This window comes from Bos taurus, chromosome 26 (genome assembly GCF_002263795.3).
Source record: "Bos taurus isolate L1 Dominette 01449 registration number 42190680 breed Hereford chromosome 26, ARS-UCD2.0, whole genome shotgun sequence".
Classification (NCBI taxonomy): Eukaryota; Metazoa; Chordata; class Mammalia; order Artiodactyla; family Bovidae; genus Bos; species Bos taurus.
Genome location: NC_037353.1, coordinates 14,782,479 through 14,806,485, shown reverse-complemented (window position 1 = coordinate 14,806,485; position 24,007 = coordinate 14,782,479). Strand labels below are relative to the sequence as shown.

Sequence of the window (24,007 nt, the reverse complement as noted above, 5' to 3'; positions counted from 1 at the left end):
AATAGGAAAAGGAGTATGTCAAGGCTGTATATTGTCACCCTGCTTATTTAACTTATATGCAGAGTACATCATGAGAAACACTGGGCTGGAAGAAGCACAAGCTGGAATCAAGATTGCCCAGAGAAATATCAATAACCTCAGATACGCAGAGGACACCACCCTTATGGCAGAAAGTGAAGAGGAACTAAAGAGCCTCTTGATGAAAGTGAAAGTGGATAGTGAAAAACTTGGCTTAAATCCAAACATTCAGAAAACGAAGATCATGGCTCTGGTCCCATCACTTCATGGGAAATAGATGGGGAAACAGTGGAAACAGTGTCAGACTTTATTTTTCTGGGCTCCAAAATCACTGCAGACGGTGATTGCAGCCATGAAATTAAAAGACGCTTACTCCTTGGAAGGAAAGTTACGACCAACCTAGATAGCATATTCAAAAGCAGAGACATTACTTAGCCAACAAAGGTTTGTCTAGTCAAGGCTATGGTTTTTCCAGTGGTCACTTATGGATGTGAGAGTTGGACTGTGAAGAAGGCTGAGCGCCAAAGAATTGATGCTTTTGAACTGTGGTGTTGGAGAAGATTCTTAAGAGTCCCTTGGACTGCAAGGAGATCCAACCAGTCCATTCTAAAGGAGATCAGTCCTGGGTGTTCATTGGAAGGACTGATGGTAAAGCTGAAACTCCAGTACTTTGGCCACCTCATGGGAAGAGTTGACTCATTGGAAAAGACTCTGATGCTGGGAGGGATTGGGGGCAGGAGGAAAAGGGGAGGACAGAGGATGAGATGTCTGGATGGCATCACCGACTTGATGGACATGAGTTTGAGTAAACTCCAGGAGTTGGTGATGGACAGGGAGGCCTAGTATGCTGCGATTCATGGGGTTGCAAAGAGTCAGACACGACTGAGAGACTGAAATGAACTGAAATAATGTATATGACATTGGGTTCATTGGTTCTTTTTTTTTTTTTTTTTTGGCCTTGAGTTATGCGGGATCTTGGTCTTAGCTGCTGGTCTTGGTCTTAACTTCCCTTCAGGGAAGTCCCGGATTCCCTGGTTCTTTGTATAAGCAGTTGAAACATTTACTCAGACAGAAGAATTCGTGTAGGTAAATCGTACTTATTCCATGTACTTGAAGTGTTTGCTTACAGATGGGTCTTCTTGATAGTATATTCAAAAGCAAAAGGAAGTCCTCTGTTTTTTTTCACTCAGTTTTATTTTAGCCTTTTCTTCTGAAACACAATGATATTCTGATTTAAACCCAACTTGCATTAACAGAAATGCTTTGAATAAGCATAAATTTCTGGTTGCTGACGTGTGGAACTTACTGCTTGCTTTTTGCCAGGTCCCACACTAAGACCTTGTAGACAATCTTCATTTTAGAGATAACTGCAAAAGAGAGGGTTTGTGACATAGTTCAGAATGACATTGAAACATGTATCATATCATGTATGAAACAAGTCGCCAGTCCAGGTTGGATGCACCATACTGGATGCTTGGGGCTGGTGCACTGGGACGACCCAGAGGGAGGGTATGGGGAGGGAGGAGGGAGGAGGGAAGAGGGTTCAGGATGGGGAACACAGGTATACCTGTGGCGGATTCATTTCGATATTTGGCAAAACTAATACAATATTGTAGAATTTAAAAATAAAATAAAATTAAAAAAAAAGAGTAACTAAGCAGGGATCCACATTCAGGTCTGGAGGACTACTATCACCAGGCTCCCTCTAGTGATCTTAATCACCAGGTTGTACCACCCAACACACCCTTAGGCCATAAAGATTTTTTTCCTTGACCAAACTTTAGTCACACCCATCTGTGTACTTCCTTATAAAATCTAGTTTTAACAAGAACCTTGCTGAGTCGGTTTAACCAGAATGCCCCTCTCTCCATGTCTGATCAACTTTCTGCATCTTTGGGGGTTTCTCATTCTCCATCACCCCCAGGTGATGTCTCATCACCCTGACTTGTGTTCAGTAAGAATCCTGTTAGGTCAGTTAAACCAGAATTACCTTTATCCTTGATGTTTTCTTCTAGTAATTTCCATCCACTGACTGCCACCCCCCCTCCTTCCCACCCCCGCACCCCCCCCCCCGCCCCCCGCCGCCGCCTGCTCATTGGCTTTTAAGTCCCTCTTGAAAGTGAAAGTGTGAGTCACTCAATCCTGTCTGACTCTTTGTGACCCCATGGAGTATAGCCTGCCAGGCTCCTCTGTACATGGAATTCTACAGACAAGAATACTGGAGTGGGTTGCCATTCCCTTCTCCAGGGGAATCTTCCTGACCCAGGGATCAAACCCAGTCTCCTGCACTGCAGGCAATTCTTTACTGTCTGAGCCACCAGGAAAGCCCCAATTCCCCCTTGTCCATGCCCTATTCCGATATGAGCCCAAACTCTCTCATACACTGAAAGATTCCAGTGTAGTAGTCCTCTCCCCTTGAATGAAGTCTTCCTGGGCCACTTTAACAAGTCTCATCAAATGTTTTTTTTTTCCTCTAACAAAGAAAAGGAAGACACTGCTGGGGTTTAGACCCTGAAGAATGGAGAGTCAGTTCTCCATTTTCACTGAATACTACTTCTAGCAGCTTCTGATGGACCAGGAAAACTTAGCTCGCCAGCTCTCACCTCTTAAGGATTTTTAAAGGTCTATGGAGAACCCTTTTGCAACTAAAAAGGATCAGCCTCCAGGACACCAATTTTGTAAACCCCTATTAGGACCTCGGGATTGAAGTTTGCTTGAAATAACTCATTCATTTCTCTGCCATACGATAGGGGGCACCCTTTAACTGATTCAAAACAATTTGTTCTGTAAGTTACTGCTGAGTGAGTATGCTCAACAGCAGGAGAAAAGAAACAGCAAAAGTTAAAAAAAAAAAAAAAAATTTTTTTTTAAACTGATTCAGTCAAGTTTTAAAACTCCAGGAAGATCAGAAAAGAATGGAAGGGAAACAGAAAACCAATTAATTGGGCTTCGAGTATTGTCACTTATTAACAGCAGCGTTTTAGTAGTCTCCTGACCTGTCTACATTTGTTAGCTCCATTTCATTTGTTGCCCATAATTATTTTTAGCTGGCTTTTGTCCTTTTCACTTCCACATTTCCCGAATTCTTAAGTGGGTGCCTGCGGAGCTGCGGAGACTGGGGCGTTTGGATATCAGTTTACACGTAACCTTCAGTAAATAATCCGTCAGGGACCCACCCATTGCCTCTCCTCCTTCCCTCTTCGCTGGACAAGTCATCCCCCGCTTTCTCTCCCGGGCAGCGCGGCCAGGATCCAGAGCCCTAGCCTCCTTAACTTCGTTGCTGAAGCTTGCTTTCTGTCCATTGAGAGCCATGCTTCGAGTGATTGTGGAATCTGCCAGCAATATCCCTAAGACGAAATTTGGGAAACCGGATCCTATTGTTTCTGTTATTTTTAAGGGTAAGGCCAAGTTTGCTTCTTTTTCTCCAGTCCTGCTTTGGAATGTTAGTTTCTTGGGTCTACACATTCTCTGAAAGTCTGCGATCGATCAAATCCTCTGAAGCTATAGCTAGAATTTGTTACCTGTACAGGTCAGGGGAGAGGACAGATTTCTGTGGAAGGCATTTGATTTTCCGCAGGGCTTTGAGGCTCATTGTATGACCGGATGTTTGAATTCTAATAGCCCTTGTAGTAAACCATATACCAAATTTCAAGTATCAAAATGTTCTGGGAAAAAAATAGTTATGTGTTGGTTCATATTAGGAGTTTCAGTAATCATGTATACGTTTTTATTGCCTCTGCCTGTGAGAAATGGATAAAGGAGGAAAAAGCACAATTAAGTTGTTCGAAGTACCATTACTTGGTAAAACAGCCCTTTGCTGCTTTTATTGTCACTGGGCTTCTGGGAGGTGGAGTAAAGGTATTGTTTTGGTTTGTTTCATGTTATTTTGTGCCTCTTTATAGTTGTTCTTCATCTCTCCAAAGTTAGGGTGTTTTTTTGTGTGTTCCGTAGCTTTTAAACTGCTCCTAGAGGAAAGAGCTCTGAACAATGCAAATTTGCAGTTTAGGCATCTAGTTTGGACTTGCTCTAGTGACTTAGAAATCTCTGGATGTCAGTTTTCTCTTCTGCAAAACAAATGAGGGGGGTGTAGAGTAGATCATCTTTAAAAGGCTTGTTGTAATTCTGACAGGTGATTTATCTTGACATTTCATTGCAATGGAGGGGGACATGAGTGGTTGGAGGGATGGCACACTGTCAGCCACGGTAGGTCATTCCAGTTTGGGCTGGAGTGATGTGTCTAAAGCTGAATTTAGGAGCTTTAGTGGGTTCTGTTTGTCCAAGGTCATTGGTAAGATTGCCAGTTCACTCCTTGGCAGGAAAAATGAAAGGGAGTGAGAGAGGAGGGCAGAAAAAGTGGGGGCCCTGATGGGTGTCTGGATCCTGATCAAACCTCAGCACGTTTCTCTCTTCCTCTGGGAACTCACTACTTCTCCCTTCCAGTTTCTGAGTAACCTGTGCCTTTCTTCTTTCTTTTGTCCATTTTATCTCTGTTCCTCTTCTGAAATCTCCCCCTCTGAGATGAGCAGAGAAATGAAACCCAAAGCTGCCAAATGATTGGTTAGTTAAAAAAGATTTGGGAGACAAAACTTGGATTCTTAATGTACAATGTAGTTAAGAATCTGGTTAGTGAATATCACATACTCATGTTATATCAGGGTTCCCCTGCATGTGTTCTTTTAAAAAATCTTTTTCTTTTTTATTTCCAAATTTATTTTTATTGCAGTTACATTGGTTTGTAACATTTTATGTTTTATATAATATTATATTTCTACTTCTGTATGTACTGCAGCATGCTTCCCACCAAATATTTAATTTCCATTCTTCATTACAGTTGATCCTGTTTACACATTTTGCCTTCCTCCCCACCCCTCCCCTTCTGATAACCGCTACTCTGTTCTCTATATCTACATGTTTTGGGTTTTCTTTGTTTTTCTAATTTGGTTTGTTCATTTGTTTTTTTTAGTTTGTTTTTTATATTCTGTATATGAGTGAAATCATAGGGTGTTAATATTTGTCTTTCTCTGTTTGATGTATTTCATTTATAATAATACCCTCAAGGTCTATCCATGTTGTTGCAATGGCAAGGTTTTACCATTTAAAAAAATTCCTGAGTAATACTCCATTGCATATCTGTATATACCATATCTTCTTTATCCATTCATCCATTGGTATGCACTTAGGTTATTTCTATATCTTGGCTATTGTAAATAATGCTGCAGTGAACACAGGGGTGCACATGTCTTTTCAAATTAGTGTTTGTTTATTCTTTAGATAAATGCCAGAAGTGGGATAGCTGAATTATGTTGCAGTTCTACTCTTAATTTTTTGAGGAATCTCTATAGTCTTTTTCATAGTGACTGGACTAGTTCACATCCCCACCAAGAATGTATGAAGGTTCCCTTTTTCCACATTTTCACCAACACATTTTATTTCTCGCCTTTTGGATAGCAGCCATTCTGACAGATATCTCACTGTGGCTTTGTAAAAAAATTTTTCCTGAAGCAGTTGCATAATTGGGACCTAAGATGAAAAGTTTGTTTCCTTCGCCATTGACATGTAAAGACATGTAAAAATATGTTGGGTTCAATCTGGTAATGTCGTGGGGCAAGTCGTACAGATCGTAAAGGAACTACAATGTAACACTATATTGAAATCTGACTTGTTTGTCTGGAGTATGTATGGGTCAAAAATTTCACATGACTAAAATTACATCTGCCTAAGGCTGTGAACATAAACACTCAACTGAAAGTGGAAAACTTCAGTTCATGTGGGCCAATATAGGTTATGTAAATTATTACATTTACTAGGTCATTTAGCTTCAGTCTCTTTTCTAGTCTCCTTTGGTTGTATAAGTCGAATGGTAAAGTCATTTATTTATTCACCTGACAAGCAATCTAATGGAAGAAACAACTCAGCTCCAGAGTAGGAGTATCTGGACTCTGGCTAATGTTCATAGAACAGCCGATGATGCGGATTTCACCACCAAGGTCTCAGATTTCTCAGCTGTGGAATCATGGGAACTGATCTCCTTGAGATTTCTTTCAGTTTTAGGGCTCTATAATTTTACAGTTCCATGTATTGAATAACTGCTCTCAGCAGGGTATGAAAGGCATTGTGTTAGGCACTAAAGCACATATAATAATGACTATGGCATTTTTCTTGCTTTCAGTCTATTTCAATAGTCTAAAATATTGGTGATAGCAAACCCTTTCCAGGCATGCCTTCCAATTTTGAGCACTGGGTAAGATTAAGTAACATTACGTTCTGACGGAATTGAGGATACTGATATCACCATAAATCCATCCATTGGAATGGAGCAAAGCCAGATGTCCTTCATGGGGTGGCGTGAGTGAGAAATGAGGAGAGTAAGATGTGAAAAGCCCTAACAGAGGTTCAAGACAGCACCAAAGAAAGCCCCTGAGTTTACTAACTGTAAACAGTTTTGCCTCTTGAGTACATAAAACAGCAAGATCGGGCAGTAATCAGCACTTCTCTTTTCAAGCTGTAGGATTGTAGGAAGAATGGCTAAGTGATGGGAGTGTTAATGGTGATGGCTGTGTTGACACTGAGCCCCCCTGTAGACTTTAGTTGGGAACGTGCTGTACTGACAGCCAACTGACTTAGTTGACCTCAATCTCTCATGTTCATTCCCCTTCTGAGGCTGAACTCAAGACCTTGTATGAACCAGCAGGATCTGAGGATTACTGAAGTCCCTATGGTGTGGATGTCATGGATATTTAGCAGTGCAAAAGGAGAGAGTTTTCACATTCTTAGGGTGTGCTGGGTTCTGCAAGCCAACTCTGAATCGTAAGAGCAGAGTGCTTGTCAGTCTGTGCTGGCCATTCTCCCTTGAGTCTCATACAGACAGCCAGGCTGTGAGACTAATCTAGTTGAGATTAGATTAGACAGACTTCTGAGGCCTCTTTCAAGGCTAAGACTTTATGATTCCCCCAAACATCACATATCAAAAAAGTTCGTTTAGTATTAAAGATTTTTAATTAAAAAATATATGCATGTAGAAACAAAACCGACTAACAATCCAAAGGAGATTATAAAACTAAAAAGTGACAGTTCTCACCATGTCCCTCCTTTCTCTACAGTCTTGCTACCTAGGGGTAACTACTCTAAATAGTTTGATTTGAATCCTTTCTGATTTTTTGCTGAAGAGTTGTAAGTTTGCTGCAATGCTGCTGCTAAGTCGCTTTAGTCGTGTCCGATTCTGTGCGACCCCATAGACAGCAGCCCACCAGGCTACGCTGTCCCTGAGATTCTCCAGGCAAGAACATTGGAGTGGGTTGCCATTTCCTTCTCCAATGCATGAAAGTGAAAAGTGAAAGTGAAGTCGCTCAGTCGTGTCCGACTCTTCCTGACCCCATGGACTGCAGCCTACCAGGCTCCTCCATCCATGGGATTTTCCAGGCAAGAGTTCTGGAGTGGGGTGCCATTGCCTTCTCGGAGTAAGTTTGCTAAAAAGTTGTAATTTTTTGCTAAAAGTTGTAAGTAGCTACTCCCTGTTAGCAAGGAGGCTGCAATGGACATCCTTACAGTGGATCTCCTTGTAAAAGAGAACATTTCTGAAAGACAGATTCCCTGGTGTTTGTATGTGTGTGTGTGTCTGTGTATGTATATGTGTGCATTTCTTTTCTTTTAAAGGCAGTCTTGCTGACTATTGCTGATGACTTCCATTTGGCTAGTCTCCTGCCTCTGTGTCAAATCTCTTGAAAAGATTGGTTGAAAGGAAATTTTCTTGCACACTTTTGTATTGTACTTTTACAATGTGGCAACATTGTGTCCACATTCAACATTTGACTCCAAAAGAGCATAGTTGTAGCAACTACTAACAGTTGTCTCATTTGTCCTTATCAAGCCCATTCCATTAGCCAGAATTTTCTCACTTCTGGTCTTGTGTAGTTCTTTGAGGTCTTTGTGGAACGGCTACTGCTTAGTCCAGATGTCACTAAAGAATTTTCATGTTATTGCTTATTTTTCCAGATATTTGTTATTTCATCTGGACATGTTTTGAGACTGAAATCCTGGTATTTCTAGGGTATCCCCTGCATTGAGCTTATCAACTTTGTAGTCTTGAGGAAACCACTTAACCTCTCTGAGAATCCCTTTTTCCTCTTGAAAAATGGGCCTCTGGTGGCTTATCTGAAAGGAAGTAGATTTGTGAAATTCCCCAAAGGTTGTGATTTATGCAATAGAGAATTCTCTGACTATTTTTAGCAAAAACTACTTAGCTACTTGAAAATTTGAAAAAAATAGTTGAGTTAGAAAAGTGATATTTAAAGTAAAGGGAAAAGCTACGAAATTCCAATTAGGAATGGTGAAGTATGATGGGAGAAAGATCCAGCGGGTCTCATTCACTATCATCTGTGAAGGTACCTAGTGAGTGGCCTACATGGTGACCTGGTTTACCCAGACCATACCGTGCTGTGCATGCTTAGTGACTGAGTCATGTCCAATTCTTTGAGACCCCATAGACTGTAACCCACCAGGCTCCTCTGTCCATGAGGATTCTCCAGGCAAATACCGGAGTGGGTTGCCTTATGCCCTCCTCTAGGGGATCTTCCCAACCCAGGGATTGAACCTAGGTCTCCCGCATTGTGGGTGGATTCTTTACCATCTGAGCCACCAGGGAAGCCCAAGAATACTGGAATGGGTAGCCTATCCCTTCTCCAGGGGATCTTCCCGACCCAGGAATCAATCCAGGGTCTCGTGCATTGCAGGCAGATTCTATACCAGTTGAGCTACCAGGGAAGCCCATACTGTAGGGCTAGTCAAAGATTCCCACTGGCACAAACTGACAACCATGCCACACTGGTACTCTGCTAGAACTACTGCGTCGTTTTTACAAAACACTCTGGAAAGCAAAAGTGTTCAAGGTACTGAATCATCCCCATCAGTTCTGGGAGAACAGGGTTTGGAGACTCACTATCTGTGGAAAGTGGCCCCACCTTATCAAGGCATGGAAACTCTGAAAGGTACACTTTCCAAAGGCGTATTTTATAGACTCTCAGTTATTTACAAAGCCACAATTACCTTTGAAAAACAAATCAGTGTGACTTGTTTTCCTCCTGCACAACAAATCTTAAGTGTATGCCCTTAAGGTATGTCCAGGGGTGCTGGTCTTTGATTGGTTGGGGTTTGCTAGTGGGTCTCTCCATCCCCATGGGATCTGGCTCTGCCACGGAGGCATGACGCAGGAGGTGGGGGATGCCCTGGTGGCTCAGTGGTAGAGAATCCACCTGCCAATGCACAAGACATGGGTTTGATCCCTGGTCTGGGAAGATTCCACATGCTGAGGAGCAATTAAGCCCATGCATCGCAACTACTGAGCCTGTGCTCCAGGGCCCAGGAGCCACAACTACTGAGCTTGGGCACCCTAGAGCCTGCGCTCTGCAACAAGAGAAGCCACCGCAATGAGAAGCCCATGCACTGTAACCAGAGAGTAACACCCACTCATCACAACTAGAGAAAAGCCAGAGCAGCAACAAAGACCCAGCAATGTCAAAAATAAATAAATAAATGATTAAAAAAAAAAGAAGTCATGGAGTTTTTATGTCCTCTGCCACTCTATCATATCACAGATGTTGAATATATGTTTTAAAGATTGACCCTGGAAACAATGCCCTGGCAGGAGATGTAAGACAATAAAGTCATTAATTCTTGGTCTTGAAATGGTCAGAAGTCCACCATTCTTTCTTCTTTCAGGAAGAATTACATTTATTATTCTCTCAGATGCTTTGTGGATTAGGCTTGGCAAAGGCCACTTCATACATTTCTGAACACCGAGTCCCTAGCACCTGCTACCCAAGGGCAAATCAGTATCATACTACTTTTTGCTTCCTTGATCCTGACTGGGAAAGGATCCAACATAAAACTGTGAAGCTGCCAGTTTTATGTTGAAAATTTGTGCATGAAACGTTCAGTGGTCTGTAAGACAGAATGTGTTTGCCATAATTTGGCAGTGATTACTTTACTTTGTAAGTCCTTTTGAACAGCTGTTCTGTTGAGTAGGGGGTGTGCTTTGAGAGACTCTGAGCAGTTTTCTCTTAGAAACAGCTGCTTAGACATTTAAGCTTTATCAGCAAACTTGGCCTTGAGCATTAGGGTAAAAGCTTATTGGACATGAGGATGCAAAAACCCTGGGCTTTGGAGCCAGGGAGGCTTAGGAATGAGCATTCCAATTTTCACCTCTTACTTTCTAAGTGCTCATGAGCTAATGAATTAAAACCTTCAGCTGCAGAGTTATTATAGTTCAACTAGGAGTTATTATATCTCCTACCTTGAGGGGATGTTTGAGGGTTAAATGAATACATATATAAAATTGCACATGGGAATTCCTAAACTTCCTTCCCTATTTGATAACGTTTACTTTTATGGAGCCCTAAAATGTGCCAGACAGTATAACAGAAATTAAGTCTAGAAAAATACATATCACATGGTTTGTCTTCTGTGTCTAGGGAACCAGCTGGTTGGAACACAAGAATGAGTTACAAACCAGAATAGGCATGCAAGAGCAGATGAAAGAGAGGAAATCTTCATGGAGACGGTGTTCTTGAGTGGTCTTAAAGGATGACAGAAATAATGAAAAGAAAGATATTCCAGGTTTGGAAAAATATCAGAAAGGGCCAGGGAGCCCCTGTCCTGTGGGGTGAGGTTGATCAAGGAGTAATTGGTGTGATTAGGGTTATGTTTTACTCATAAACCAGTTGGGAGCCATTAGGTAGCATTGTGGATGTTTTAGTTCTAGTCAGGTATAAGAAAGATTCAGGGAAGGAGGAGAAGTCAGGGGTACAGAGGATGAAATGGTTGGATGGCATCACTGACTCAATGGACATGAGCTTCAGCAAACTCTGGGAGATGGTGAGGGACAGGGAAGCCTGGCATGCCGCAGTCCATGGGATCGCAAAGAGTTGCATATGATTAAGTGACTGAACAACAACAAGACTAAGTGAGGGGTGTACTAGTTGAGACAAGCGCTTTCTAAGACAGAGGGAGCTCATTTCATGGCTAGAATGAGAAGGAAGAAACTAATGTGAACAGTACTAAGGAAGCAGCCCAACTGAATTAAATTAATAAGAAAACTGCACTGGGCAGGCTAGCTGGACCATGCTTTCTCACTCTCTTCTGTGAAATAGGATTAGGGTTAGGGAGTGCTCAGCCTGTGCAGGCCTGCAGGGCTAGGTGGGGCAGCCCTGCCAGAGGCGACCTGAGGGCTTTACCTGCCTGAGACTGGAGAGGGAGGTCCAGAGAGGTAGAAGAAAAGCACAGAAATGGAAAGTGATAGCAAAGACACATTTTGTCATTCTCCCAGAAATCCAATGAGGAGTATTTCCTCAACCAAACTGAACTGTGGTCTCGTAGAAGGTCCTTCTCTCAGGACTCAGTTGTTCCACCATCTAAGGGGTAAGGTGTCCTGTCTGTGTGTGTGCTCAATCACTAAGTCTTGTCTTTTGAGACCCTACGGATTGCAGCCCGCCAGGCTCCTCTGTCCATGGGTTGCCCATGCAAGAATACTGGCCTGGGTTGCCATTTCCTTATCCAGGGGATCTTCCCAACTCAGGGATTGAACCTGGGTCTCCTGTGTCTTTTGCATTGGCAGGCGGACTCTTTACCACTGAGCCACCTGGGAGTGTCAGCAGTTATGTAATTGCAGGGAACTCAGATTTGCTCAAGGTGGCCACCATACTGATTTCTATCGTGGCTGTACTATTTTACATCCCCACAAACAGTGCTAAAAGGGTTCCATCTTATCCACATTTTTACCACCATTTTGTATTTTCTGTGTTTTTTTGTTTGTTTGTTTGTTTCTGTGGTTTGTTTTTTTGGGGATAATAGTCATCCTAATGGGTGTGAACAGTAGATTCTTAGCAACTCTCTGTTGACTTGGATTGTCAGCTCATACTTGCCTCATTAATTCATAGTGTTTCTGCAGCCTTAGTGGCCAGCCATGAGGCAGCCCTCCTGTGACCAGAAGCCTGCCTGTCAGGGCCCAGCAGCAGCTCAAGAGCCTGGTGGCCTCTTGACCAGTGGCTGTGTAGCTAAGGTTGTGCTGGCAGCCATAGCAGAGCAGAAGGCAAGTAGAAAATAGCCTTGGTTCCCTGCAGTGCCAGGTCTCCCAGTTGGCCTGGACTCACCAGGGCAAGGCTGGAACCAGAGGGCCCCCTGCTTCTGCCCCCAGAACATCCTAGGAGATCAGAGTAGCCCCAGATCAGGTGCCCTGTCGTCCTCTCCCCTAACCTTCTACACTCCTTCGTGGCACTTAGTGGAATATGCAGTTGTGTATTTACTGGCTTATTTGATTTCTGTCTGCTTCCTCCAGAGACTAGAAGCTTCTTGAGCACAGGGGCCATGTCTCCTTCTTCAACACCTTGCTCAGTGCCTGGCAGATAGTAGATGACCAATTAGTGGTGTTGAATGAATGATTCTGGCTCCTCCCTTCAGTCATTCAGTTTAGGATCTCACAGGCCAGGGGAACCAGATGGGACCAAATGATACCAGATCCCTGTGCCCACAAACTACAAAACTGATCCTGAGTGTGTAGTCCTTCAGAGTTTCCACATGCTATTTGGGATCCATTAAGCTGCATCTCAAAGGAAACTGGAAGGCGGGGGAGTCCTAGCCTACCTCTGACCTTGATATTAGGGCTTTGGTCTAATCAATGGCAAGAAACCTCTCTGAATCTCAGTTTTCCTAGCTGTGAAGTGGTTATAAGACCTACCCCTGAAGGTTATAAAAGTCAAATGAGTATTTAAGGTACCTGGACTAAAAATAGATGTTTAATGCCATCTTGCCTCCCGAAGTTTTGTTACCTTTGCACATTGCAAAGTGAAAAATTAGTAGGTTAGTTTAGGGACTAAATAAATGTTTTCAAATTGAATGAAGACAGTTGAGGCAGAACCTGTTTGCTCTCCTTTTATTTAATTAATTTGTTTATTTCTGGCTGTGCTGCTTATAGGATCTGAGTTCCCCAACCAGGGATTGAACCTAGGCCCTTGGCAGTGAAAGCTCTGAGTCTTAACCACTGGACTGCCAGAGAATTGCCTGTTCTCCATTTAGAAGGTGAAGCTACAACCTAGAAGGGAGCTCTAGTTGGGTTCGTATTTTGTCAGAACAGCTAGTCATTATGGTGAGAATAAAATAGATCATTTTACTAAGTGTTTTTTACTTCATTTGGCAGACACATCTTTGTATGCCTACTGTGTGCTTGATTGTCTAGAGCATTGTTGTCTTATAGTCCCTTCTATGATAGTGGTGATGTCCAAGATCTGCTGTCTCTAACAGAGCCATGAGACACGTGTGGGTAGTGATCACTGAAATGTGGTCAGTGTGACTTGATGAACTGAATTGCTAATATTATTTCATTCAAATATTCATGGATACATGAGGTTGTTGGCAGCTGTGTTGGACAACACAGAGAACAGAACAGCCTCTGTGGCTAAGAGTTCACCATGTCCTCCCACTCACTGTTCCCAGCATCTCTTACCTCAGTTGTCTCATCTGTAAAATGGAGAGGATAAAGTCCAAAACTCGGAAAGTAATTACAAAAGAGAAAGCATGTAGGAAGTGCTTTAAGTGTTGGTTGCTGCTTAGGCCTTCTGGAGATGTCGGCATGGTGAGTAACAACCAATTACTCCACCACCACCATTTACTAAATTCTCACTCTGTGCTCAGACCTGTACGTATTATCCATTTCATCTTCACATCGTTTTCAGGAAGCATCACATAGAACCAGACATCCTGGAGTGTGAAGTCAAGTGGGCCTTGGGAAGCAATAGTATGAACAAAGCTAGTGGAGGTGATGGGATTCCAGTTGAGCTATTTCAAATCCTAAAAGATGGTGCTATGAAAGTGCTGCACTCAATATGCCAGCAAATATGGAAAACTCAGCAGTGGCTACAGACTGGAAAAGGTCAGTTATCATTCCAGTCCCAAAGAAGAGCAATGCCAAACAATGTTCAAACTACCACACAATTGTCCTCATGTCACATTCTAGCAAGATAATGCTCAAAATCCTTCAAGCTTGGCTTCAACAGTATGTGAACCAAGAACTTCCAGATGTACAAGCTGGATTTAGAAAAGGCAGAGGACCCAGAGATCAAATTGCCAATGTCTGTTGGATCATAGAAAAAGCAAGGGAATTCCAGAAAAACATCTACTTCTGCTTCATTGACTGCGCTAAAGTCTTTGACTGTGTGGATCACAACAAACTGTGGAAGATTCTTAAAGAGTGGGCATACCAGACCATCTTACCTGTCTCCTGAGAAACCTGTATGCAGGTCAAGAAGCAACAGTTAGAACCAAACATAGAAAAACTGACTGGTTCAAAACTGGGAAAGGAGTACAAGGATGTATATTGTAACCCTGTTTATTTAACTTATATGTAGAGTACATCTTGTGAAACGCCAGGTTGGATGAATCACAAGCTGGAGTCAAGATTGCTGGGAGAAATGTCAACAGCTTCAGACATGCAGATATTACCATTTTAGTGGCAGGAAATGAAGAGGAATTAAAAAGCTTCTTGATGAGGGTGAAAGATACAAATGAAAAGGCTGGCTTAAAACTCAACATTCAAAAACTAAGATTATGGCATCTGGTCCCATGACTTCATGGCAAATAGAAGGGGAAAAAGTGGAAGCAGTGACAGATTTTATTTTCTTGGGCCCCAAGGTCACTGTGTGTGGTGACTGCAGCCATGAAATTAAAAGACGCTTACTCCTTGGAAGGAAAGCTATGATAACCTGTGAAGTCGCTCAGTCATGTCCAACTCTTTGCAACCCCATGGACTGTAACCTACCAGGCTCCTCTGTCCATGGGATTTTCTAGGCAAGAGTACTGGAGTGGGTTGCCATAAAAAGCAGAAACATCACTTTGCTGACAAAGGTCTGTATAGTCAAAGCTATGGTTTTTTCCCAGTAGTCGTGTATGGATGTGAGAGTTGGACCATGAAGAAGGCTAAACACTGAAGAACTGATGCTTTTGGACTGTGGTGCTGGAGAGGACTCTTGAGAGTCCCTTGGACTGCAAGGAGATCAGCCAATCCTAAAGGAAATCAACCCTGAATATTCATTGGAAGGACTGATGCTGAAGCTGAAGCTCCAGTACTTTGGCCACCCAATCCAAAGAGGCGATTCATTGGAAAAGACCCTGATGCTGGGAAAGATTGAAGGCAGGAAGAGAAGGGGGCAACTGAGGATGAGGTGGCTGGATGGCATCACTGACTCAATGAACATGAGTTTGAGCAAACTCTGGGAAATAGCCCAGAACAGGGAAGCCTGGTGTGCTGCAGTCCATGGAGTCACAAAGAGTCAGACGTGACTTAGCGACTGAACAACAGCAGCAACAAGGTATTATTATGATCTTCATTTTACTCATGAGGAAACTGAGGCAGAGACAGGTTAGAATTCAACCCTGAACTCTGATTCCAAAGCCTCCAGTGTGTCTTCTTGGAGGTCACTGTAGTTACACAGAAAAAACACAATGTGTGCCTTAAATATCCAAGTCAGATTATGATCCTTCCTCCCTCCTCTGAACAAATTGAGTTGTTTTGTCTGCCAGGTCATCTGAACTCAGTCTAAGAGAGGAAGACTGTGTACCAAGAACAAAAGAACTTAAAAAAAAAAAGAAAAAACAAAACCCGGCTCGCCTGTGGTGAGTTTCCACAGGGTACATAAGTCTTTAGGACTGTGCTGTGATTCAGAAGCTCAGAGCTAACATAATTTCTCAGTGAATCAGTTCCTCTGAGAGTCAAGTGGGAGCCATTTTATTAGTGGAGATCACAACTCTTATCTTATATAAAATAGTAAGATCCTAAACGGCAGGGTGAGTTTCCACTTCTCATTACCTTAGTTTTCTGGATTTTTATTTTCATCATCTTATCATTGCAATAGGATAACTTACGTTTTGTTTTTTATTTTAATCCCTTCCCTTATCTTTCTTTCATTATTTAAAAAAAAGAAAAAAATGTTCCTTGTGGTTACCTCTCCTCGTTGTTGGAATTCACTGCCTGGGCAGTCCCTGTCTCTCTCCACCCTCTTTTTTTCCTTCTGTTTCTTCCCACTGCTCCTCTTAAGCATAAACTCATTCAGCAGATCTTGGTCAAGAGTGTACTTGGCCAGGCTGTGGTCTCAGCACTGCAAGTCGGATGGGAAACAAGCCAGACTTGACCACTGCATGTATGCAGCTTATAGTCTAGCTGTAGGTCCAGGAAGAGTTCAGTGAATTCAGAATTAAAGAAGTTTAATCTCTTGGAAAGGAAGCATTATTTTTGCAGGTTATATTGATGACCAGCTATGAAACATTGCACTAAAGCTTCACATAGATGCATTTATTTCACACCAAAAAAAAAAAAAATTGAAATCCCTCATTTTATAGCTGAAGAGGCCAAGTGTTGGGGAGAATAAGTTGCCTTGTTCGAGACCCCACACTAGGTTTGAGGTGGGGCTGGCTTACGGGGCCCACCCTGAGGCTGTAACATTCACTCTTCTGTGGTGACACTGGCTTTTGGTCACACCTGCATTTGACCTACCCTGGGGTAACTAGTGCATTTGACCTACCCTGGGGTAACTTAGATCCCTAAACCTGACAATCCAGATTCTGTTTCCTTGGGCAAATTCAGCCCTGAGGGCATCCACTCAGACCAGCGATAGGGCCTGGGGCAGTGGTTCCTTGGAGCCAGACACTTCAGACTTCAGAGGCCTTGTTCCAGGCCCCAGATGACCTCCAGTTTGTCCCAGTGTGCTGGACACATTAAGATGGCCTCCAGATGTGACATGGCCTGAGGAAGGAGCCTCCTCCTAGGGCACTTACAGTGTAGAGCCGTTTCTTGGGCTTACTTGTGTTTGTTCTTCATAACTGTAGCAGGTGTCCAGGACGTGATTGTTTATACCCCTTTCACAGATGAGGACCTTGAGTCTCAGAGAGGACAAGAGTGGCCAAAGCAGGGTGACCAGGAAAAGGCAGTGACCAGAAGCCCAGACCAAGACTCTTTTGCCCAGGCGCCTTCCCACTGCATTGTGGGTGTCTGGCTTTCTTTGTGCTTGGCATCTCTCTTGCATTTCTACCCTCCAGGCCCTCCCACTACCAAGCAGCCATGTACAGACACCCCCGATTCCCAGGTCTCCCTCATACCTGCAGCAGCTGATCAGCCTTGCTGGCTCAAGAGCCCAGGGACCACAGCCATTCTCAACATGGAGAGGAGGGCTGGGTGCAGTGCTGGCAATGGCACATGTCTCATTTAAAGACATGATTAATTATGGAACACCGAGACCTGAGGCTGAGCATCATAATTCAGCTAAAATTATTGCCCAGGAGGGTAAGGATGGAGTTAGCAAGATTTTGATTCAGAGCTTTGTGCTTATTTTCAAAATTCTTTTCTGTGACTATTTTCTCTTGATAACAGTTTCTTGGAGTCAGACGCCCAGAGGGCATGGATCCATGTTTATGATTCTGACTCTAATCCTACACAGAGGCGTGTCCCCTGTGTCCTAACACTTTCATTCTCTCTCCTTTGATCCTCAGCGCTGCAACGAGGCCTCTTACGTGCACCTCTGCAGGACACTGAGGCCTTGAGGAGCCCTTTTGAAACTGCTTTAAAACTTTGTTTTAGTCACTAAGTCCTGTCGGACACTTTTGCCACCCCATGGACTGTAGCTCTTGGGTAAACTCCTGGAGTTGGTGATGGACAGGGAGGCCTGGCGTGCTGCGGTCCTTGGGGGACACAGAGTCAGACATGACTGAGCAACTGAACTGAACTGGACTATAGCTCACCAGGTTCCTCTGTCCATGGAATTGTCTAGTCAAGAATACTGGAGTGGGTTGTCATTTCCTTCTCCAGGGGATCTTTCCGACCCAGGGATCAAACCCACGTCTCTTACATCTCCTGCATTGGCAGGTGGATTCTTTACCACTGAGCCACCAGGGAAGCCCTCTGAAACTCTTGGAATGCCTATCTCCTCCAGCAGGGTCCGAAGTGAATCTGCAGAGCACCAGGCTTAACTGACTAGCAAATTATGTCTCAGAAACATGCCAGGCAGAGGTATGAGAGTTTAAGAGTCTTAGGAGCCAGAACACCTGCATGGAGATTCTGGATTTCTTACTAGTAGGTGAGGCTGGAGAAGCTCCTTAATTGTATTGTGCCAGTGGGCATAAATAAGGATAATAATAGCAACAGGTGACATACAGAGCCCTTTGAAGAATCCCTGGCATATTATGAGCCCCCAGATTTGGTACCCATTTCTTCTGGGCATTAGGTCCCAATATTTATGAATGAGGAAATCTAGGTATAGAGAGTTGGAGTCAGTGCCCAAGGTCATGCAGCTGGTAAGTGGTGAAAATGTGGCAGGTCACCGGCACCCTCAGCCTGAGGTGGTGATGAAGAGCACAGGTTTGGAAACGAGGCAGGCTTGGGGCTGAAGCTGAGCTCTCCCACTTAGTAGTTGTGTGATCCTGAGCAAGTCAGTTAGCATCCCTGAACCTCAGTCTCATTTGCAAAATGGAGATATTAGTACCTCCCTGTTGACCACACCCACAGGCCTTGCCCAGCTTCAAGGGTGAAGACAGACCCCAGAGTCAGCAACAGAGACATGAGTGGTTTAATGGAGAGGGGAGTTGACATGGGGTTTAATGGAGTCTGAAGCCAGGTCCTGGAGTAACACTCACCACCTTGATGCAGCGGGTGCCTGGAAGGATGTGTTGGCAGTCTTTGCTCCAGGGGATGAGAGAGGGAGGGGAACTTACCAGTTATAGAGGAATTGATGTCAGGTGGGCTCACTAGTTACCAGGGAAACCTAGGAGGCCGTGTCTCTCATTGCCCCTTTGATAAGGACAATGGCTAGCTGGAGCCTGGGGCAAGTATCTAGGAAGGTCAGTCAGGTGAGTAAGATATAGGTGAAGCAGGGGATGGTCAGAGAGCTAGACAACAGCCATCTTTAGTGAAAACCACAGTGGCTGTCTGTATCGTATCTGTGGTATCTGGTTGCAGTGCCATCTACATACCTGACCCCAGAGATATCGCTGAAGAGGGGCAGACAAAGATTGTAAGAGTTGTGCAGGGTATGTAAGGGTGAGTGTATTGTCAGGCCACTCAAGATGGCTGTTCTCTTGCTCTCTGTACATCCCCCGCCCAACCAGTTCCTGCTTCGCCTGTACCCTATGCACACAACTGACCATCCTACTACTTGCCCTAGGTCCCAGCTGGTGATTGTTCTTATCAAAGGGGCTGTGAGGGGCCTGCCCCTCTGCAGTTTCCCTGGTAACCAATGAGCCCACCTGGCCTCAGTTCCAGCCCTGGGAGTCAAGGCTGCTGCCATATTCTGCCTGTTGTCTGCTGCACACAGTGGGGTGTTGCTCCAGGACCTTACTTCAAACGTGAACGCTCCCTGGTTCATTAAACCACTGATGTCTCTGTTGTTGACTCTGGCTGTTTCTTCAGTCTTGAAGCTGGGCAAGCAACAGGCTTTGTGGGCTTGCAGGGTTCAGCCCAACAACTGGCACAGCAGCCAGGAGACTGAGGAAACTCCCATGAGTGCCGAGATGTTGGGAAATACAGGACAGGGAATGGAACGTTGTGGGCGTCGTCCACGAGCGTATGGGGCCCAAAAGTTGAGGGGGTCGTCCCAGAAGGGATGGGGAAATTCTGAGGTGGCTATCCGCTAGTATGAGGGGACGCAGTGGGCTGTCCTTGGTGAATGGGGGCTGCCAAGAGATCTATAGAAAAATGGCCTCTAGTGACTGCTGTTGTATTAAAGGGAGGCTTTGGTAATTGGTTGAGTCAGCTTTCTAGAAGGAATTGGTATTCCTCATGTGCCTTTTATATGTCAATTATCTATCTGGCCTCTCTGGAACTTTAATCTTATGTGATCTTTAAGAGTAAAGGAGTAAAAATAACTTTTAGGTAAATTCTATAGAAATAATTATACTTTGGGAATGTTTATCTGAAATAGTCTCTCCAGATTTTAGTGACTTGAAGATTTTAGGCTTGAAACTAAAGTTGAAAGACGAGTGTTCATGGGTCATTTCAAATAGGATAAAATATTAGAACATTAATTGCCGGGCAGGTCTAAGTTTATCTACCTTTGCCTGCTTACAAGAGGGAGACCGAAGCATTAAGTTTTTCAATCAGGAAATGCACAATTACTTCTTGGATTTTGCCAGAGACTGAGGTTTTCAAGGGTTAAGATTATAATCAATCTTAACTCTTGTAACTGTTTCCTTATCAATTACATTGTGATCAGGTGTTTAACTGTGCCTTTTTACTTTTTTGTCATTTATGAATAGTTATTGTATTACTCAGAGAAGGCAATGGCACCCCACTCCAGTACTCTTGCCTGGAAAAGCCCATGGACGGAGGAGCCTGGTGGGCTGCAGTCCATGGGTCGCTAAGAGTCGGACACGACTAAGCGACTTCACTTTCACGCATTGGAGAAGGAAATGGCAACCCACTCCAGTGTTCTTGCCTGAAGAATCCCAGGGACGGTGGAGCCTGGTGGGCTGCCGTCTATGGGGTCACACAGAGTCGGACACGACTGAAGTGACTTAGCAGTAGCAGCAGCAGCATTGTTTTACTTGATGCTTTTGCAAAAGTGCTTTGTCTTCAAGAAGATTCATAGGAAGGATGTTTTGACAGGTGTAGGCCTCTAATAAATTTCAGATCATACTGCTGAACTGTGTAAAAAATTGAAGGATTCTAATAGAAAACCTGATGGCTTCATAGAAGTTAACAAAAGGATTGGTTATTGAGTGAACTGGTGAATATGGTTATAATGTGTATGGGTTTTGTCTGGAATGTTACTGGTTTTGATCTGTGTTCTCCAGGTAGAGGGAAGCCCTTCCCTTTAAGTTAGTTATGACTTACAACAATTTTGTAAACTACACCTGTGGGTAGAATTGAATCATTTTTCTTTTCTCTCTGCCTGGTTCTGCCAGAAATTGGAGACTCTTGGGTTCTGAGCAGCCTTAGCAGGTGAATGGCAAAGACTCTCCGGTCATGTGCAGGAATCTCAATATCTTGGGGACCTCTAGAACAGAGAATTCCCCTGAGATGGAGCCTGATAGCAGGTCTTTGGCGTGGCTTTCGTGGCCCTGAGAGGCCTTTCGGGAATTCAGTCTGACACTCCTTCTGAGGAGTTACACCGCAGCCAGTTTGGAGGAGCTGCTGTGGTCAATTGACCAGACTTGTTTTGCAAACAAATTAGTCTTGATTAGATTATGTTTGGTGGAGATGAGGGTAATTTTAAAGAGAGTAAAATTCTGTCTCAGTGAATGTTACATTCTAATTCTGTTGATTGAGGTCTGTATTTATGAAAGTTATTGTGCTAGCCGTACTTTTGCCCTGATGTTCTGGTTGTGAAGAAAATTATCTAGTGAAATTGCCAGGGTATAACTACCTATGAAGTGTTACACTGCTTGCTTTTTAAGTTTGTTGCTAAAAGCACAGGTAGGACTTCCCTGGTGGTCCAGTGGCTAAGACTCTGCACCTCTAATGCAGGGGGCCCGGGTTCCACCCTTGGTCAAGGAACTAGATGTCATATGCGGGAACTGAGAATTCATGTACTGCAACTAAGACCTCGCACAGCAACATAAATATTAAAACAATAAAAGCATATGTACAATGTTTGTGTGACAATTGGGTGGTTGTCATTGTTTGGTCACTAAGTCATGTCTGATTCTCTTATACCCCATGGACTGTAGCCTGCCAGGCTCCTGTGCGTGGGATTTCCCAGGCAAGAGTACTAGAGTGGGTTGCCATTTCCTTCTCCAGGGGATATTCCTGACCCAGCGATTGAACCTACATCTCTTGCATGGGTAGGCAAAGTCTTTACCACCGAGCCACCAGGGAAGCCCTGAAAATTGGATATAAGTGATAAAATGTATAGCCTATGACATGTTTCCCCATTAACATACCTCTGAGCCTGTTCATGAGATTGGATTATTTTCCTCTAATGTGAAAACCAGTGCTGACCTGTCTGTATCTGTGGTGTTTGGTTGCAGTGCCCTCTACCTACCTGACCCCAGGGATATTGCCAAAGAGGGGCAGACCAAGATTGTAAGGGTTGTGCAGGGTATGTCAGGGTAGAGGTATGGTCAGGCCACTCAAGATGGCTGTTGTCTTGCTCTCTGTACATCCCCTGCTTGACCAGTACTTGTTTTATCTAAACTTATCTGACTGACCTTCCCATTTACTTGTCCAGGGATCCAGCTGGTGATTGTTCTTATCAAAGGGGCATGCCTTTCTGCTGGTTTCCCTGGTAACTAATGAGCCCACCCAATGTCAATTCCCCTATAACTGGTACCCTCCCCTCCATCCTCAGCCCTAGGAGGGAAGACTGCGCCATGCTCTACCCACTGTGCATGGCACGTAGTAGGGTGTCGCTCCAGGACCTTACTTCAGATGTGTAAGCTCCCCCATCTATTAAACCATCAACAGTCTCTGTCGTTGACCGCGGGCTTTTTCTTCAGTCTTGAAGCTGGGCAAGCACAAGCCTGGTAGGCCTGTGGGGTGCAGCCCAACACTCTCTCAGAAGGATTTGGTAGGACTATGTAGGCACTAGATAGGATTTGATAGGCACCTTAAAGTGCCCGGCACAGAAAGGATTCCCATACACAAACGAAGACACTGAAGAGGCACACGTCTCAGTTCTCCACTGAGACAGCTGATCCGGGTGCCTGGCCCACCTGGGCTCCATCTGTCTGCAGCCTGGGCGGTTGGCAGGGCTGGAGCACACCCCAGGGTCAGCCTTTAGGAAGCAGACTCTGCTCGACTGGGCTTCACCACAACTCCCTGCAGGATTTGACTTTGATCCAAGAGCTTGTGTACCTGAAAGGGCAGCTCCAGAGGCCACTGGGGCACTGGGTGCAGAAAGTGGAGCAGCCTGCTTTTCTGTCTGGGCTTTCCTTTTATCAGCAGATATCAGTGACGCTTTCAGAAATATACAAAAGAGGCTCACTTTGTGTTGCAGTTGCCATTTGGCCAAAACGCCTTTCTCCTCGAACTCCTTTAGCAACATCTCCTGCAGGAGTAGTGCAGCCAGAGTTAGGAAACAGGGATGCTCCTTCAGTCAGTTCAACTGGGATGGGCCCCCTGTCTCTGTGCTCCCCTGAGTCCCTCTAAGATCCGAGGGGCAGAGGAGTCTCCTGTTGGCCCTTTCCGAAGCTTTCCCTGCTCCTGATTCTTGTGAAAGTTCTTTCAGAGGCTGTTAGCTGTCAGGCTCACTGCCAGGGAGGAGCACTACCCACATGTCAGCTGCCTCTGGCAGGCCTCAGAGGCCTGGAACCGAGCCATGTGGCAGAATTGCTCCTCCGGGGCTGTGCCCAGGCCACTTGCTTTAGTCACTGGGGCCCTGACCTCCAGGGAGGGCTCCACACCTGGGAAACCCTCTGGAGTCTGCAAGGAGTGCTGCTTGGGTGCTGTGAGAAGAAATAGTTCCTGGTGGTTCAGTGCTTACCCTGTGCTGGATTCTGTGTTGAGCACTTTGCATTTATTCTCTTAATCACTAAAGCAACTTGCGTTGTAAGACTTACATGAGCTTATCAAGTCCAGCTCACTCAGGTCGTGGAGAAATGACTCTGGCGGGGGGATAGTAATATTAATAAAATATAGTCCCATCCTTTAGGGAGTCACCGTCTGATCTTAATCCCCCAATTTTGGAAATTGCTTTGTGTCTTTATCTTCTAGAGTTTGAATCCTTGCTCTGCCACTCACTAGCTGTGTTGCCTCTGAGAAGTGGCTTACCCTCTCTGTGTCTTGGTTTCTTCCTCAGTAACTAGAGATGATCATAATAGAACTAGCCTCTTAGGGTTGGTGTGAAGATTAAATGAGACAGTCACGGGAAGCACTGGGAACAGTGACTAGTTCACAGCATTTAATAATTGCTAACCATGTGTGGAAAGGCTTGGAGGCAAGGAGAATCTGAAATTTTAGGCCAAATAGTGGATGCCTTTGGGTATGTGAATATTTCTCAAAACAAAGGGGGCAAAATTAAGG

At 44.3% G+C, this 24,007-nt stretch overlaps 1 protein-coding gene across 6 annotated transcripts in view; it reads left to right on the top strand.

Moving 5' to 3' along the window:
- Positions 1–3,089: 3,089 nt before the first annotated feature.
- MYOF (myoferlin) overlaps positions 3,090–24,007 on the top strand; it is a 180,291-nt gene continuing 159,373 nt past the window's right edge. For 5 of the 6 annotated variants that reach the window (XM_024985591.2, XM_024985588.2, XM_024985589.2 and 2 more), the window contains exon 1: positions 3,090–3,416. In XM_024985591.2, the coding sequence (XP_024841359.1) occupies positions 3,329–3,416 (88 nt within the window). In that variant the 5' untranslated portion in view covers positions 3,090–3,328. 6 annotated transcript variants of the gene reach the window in all.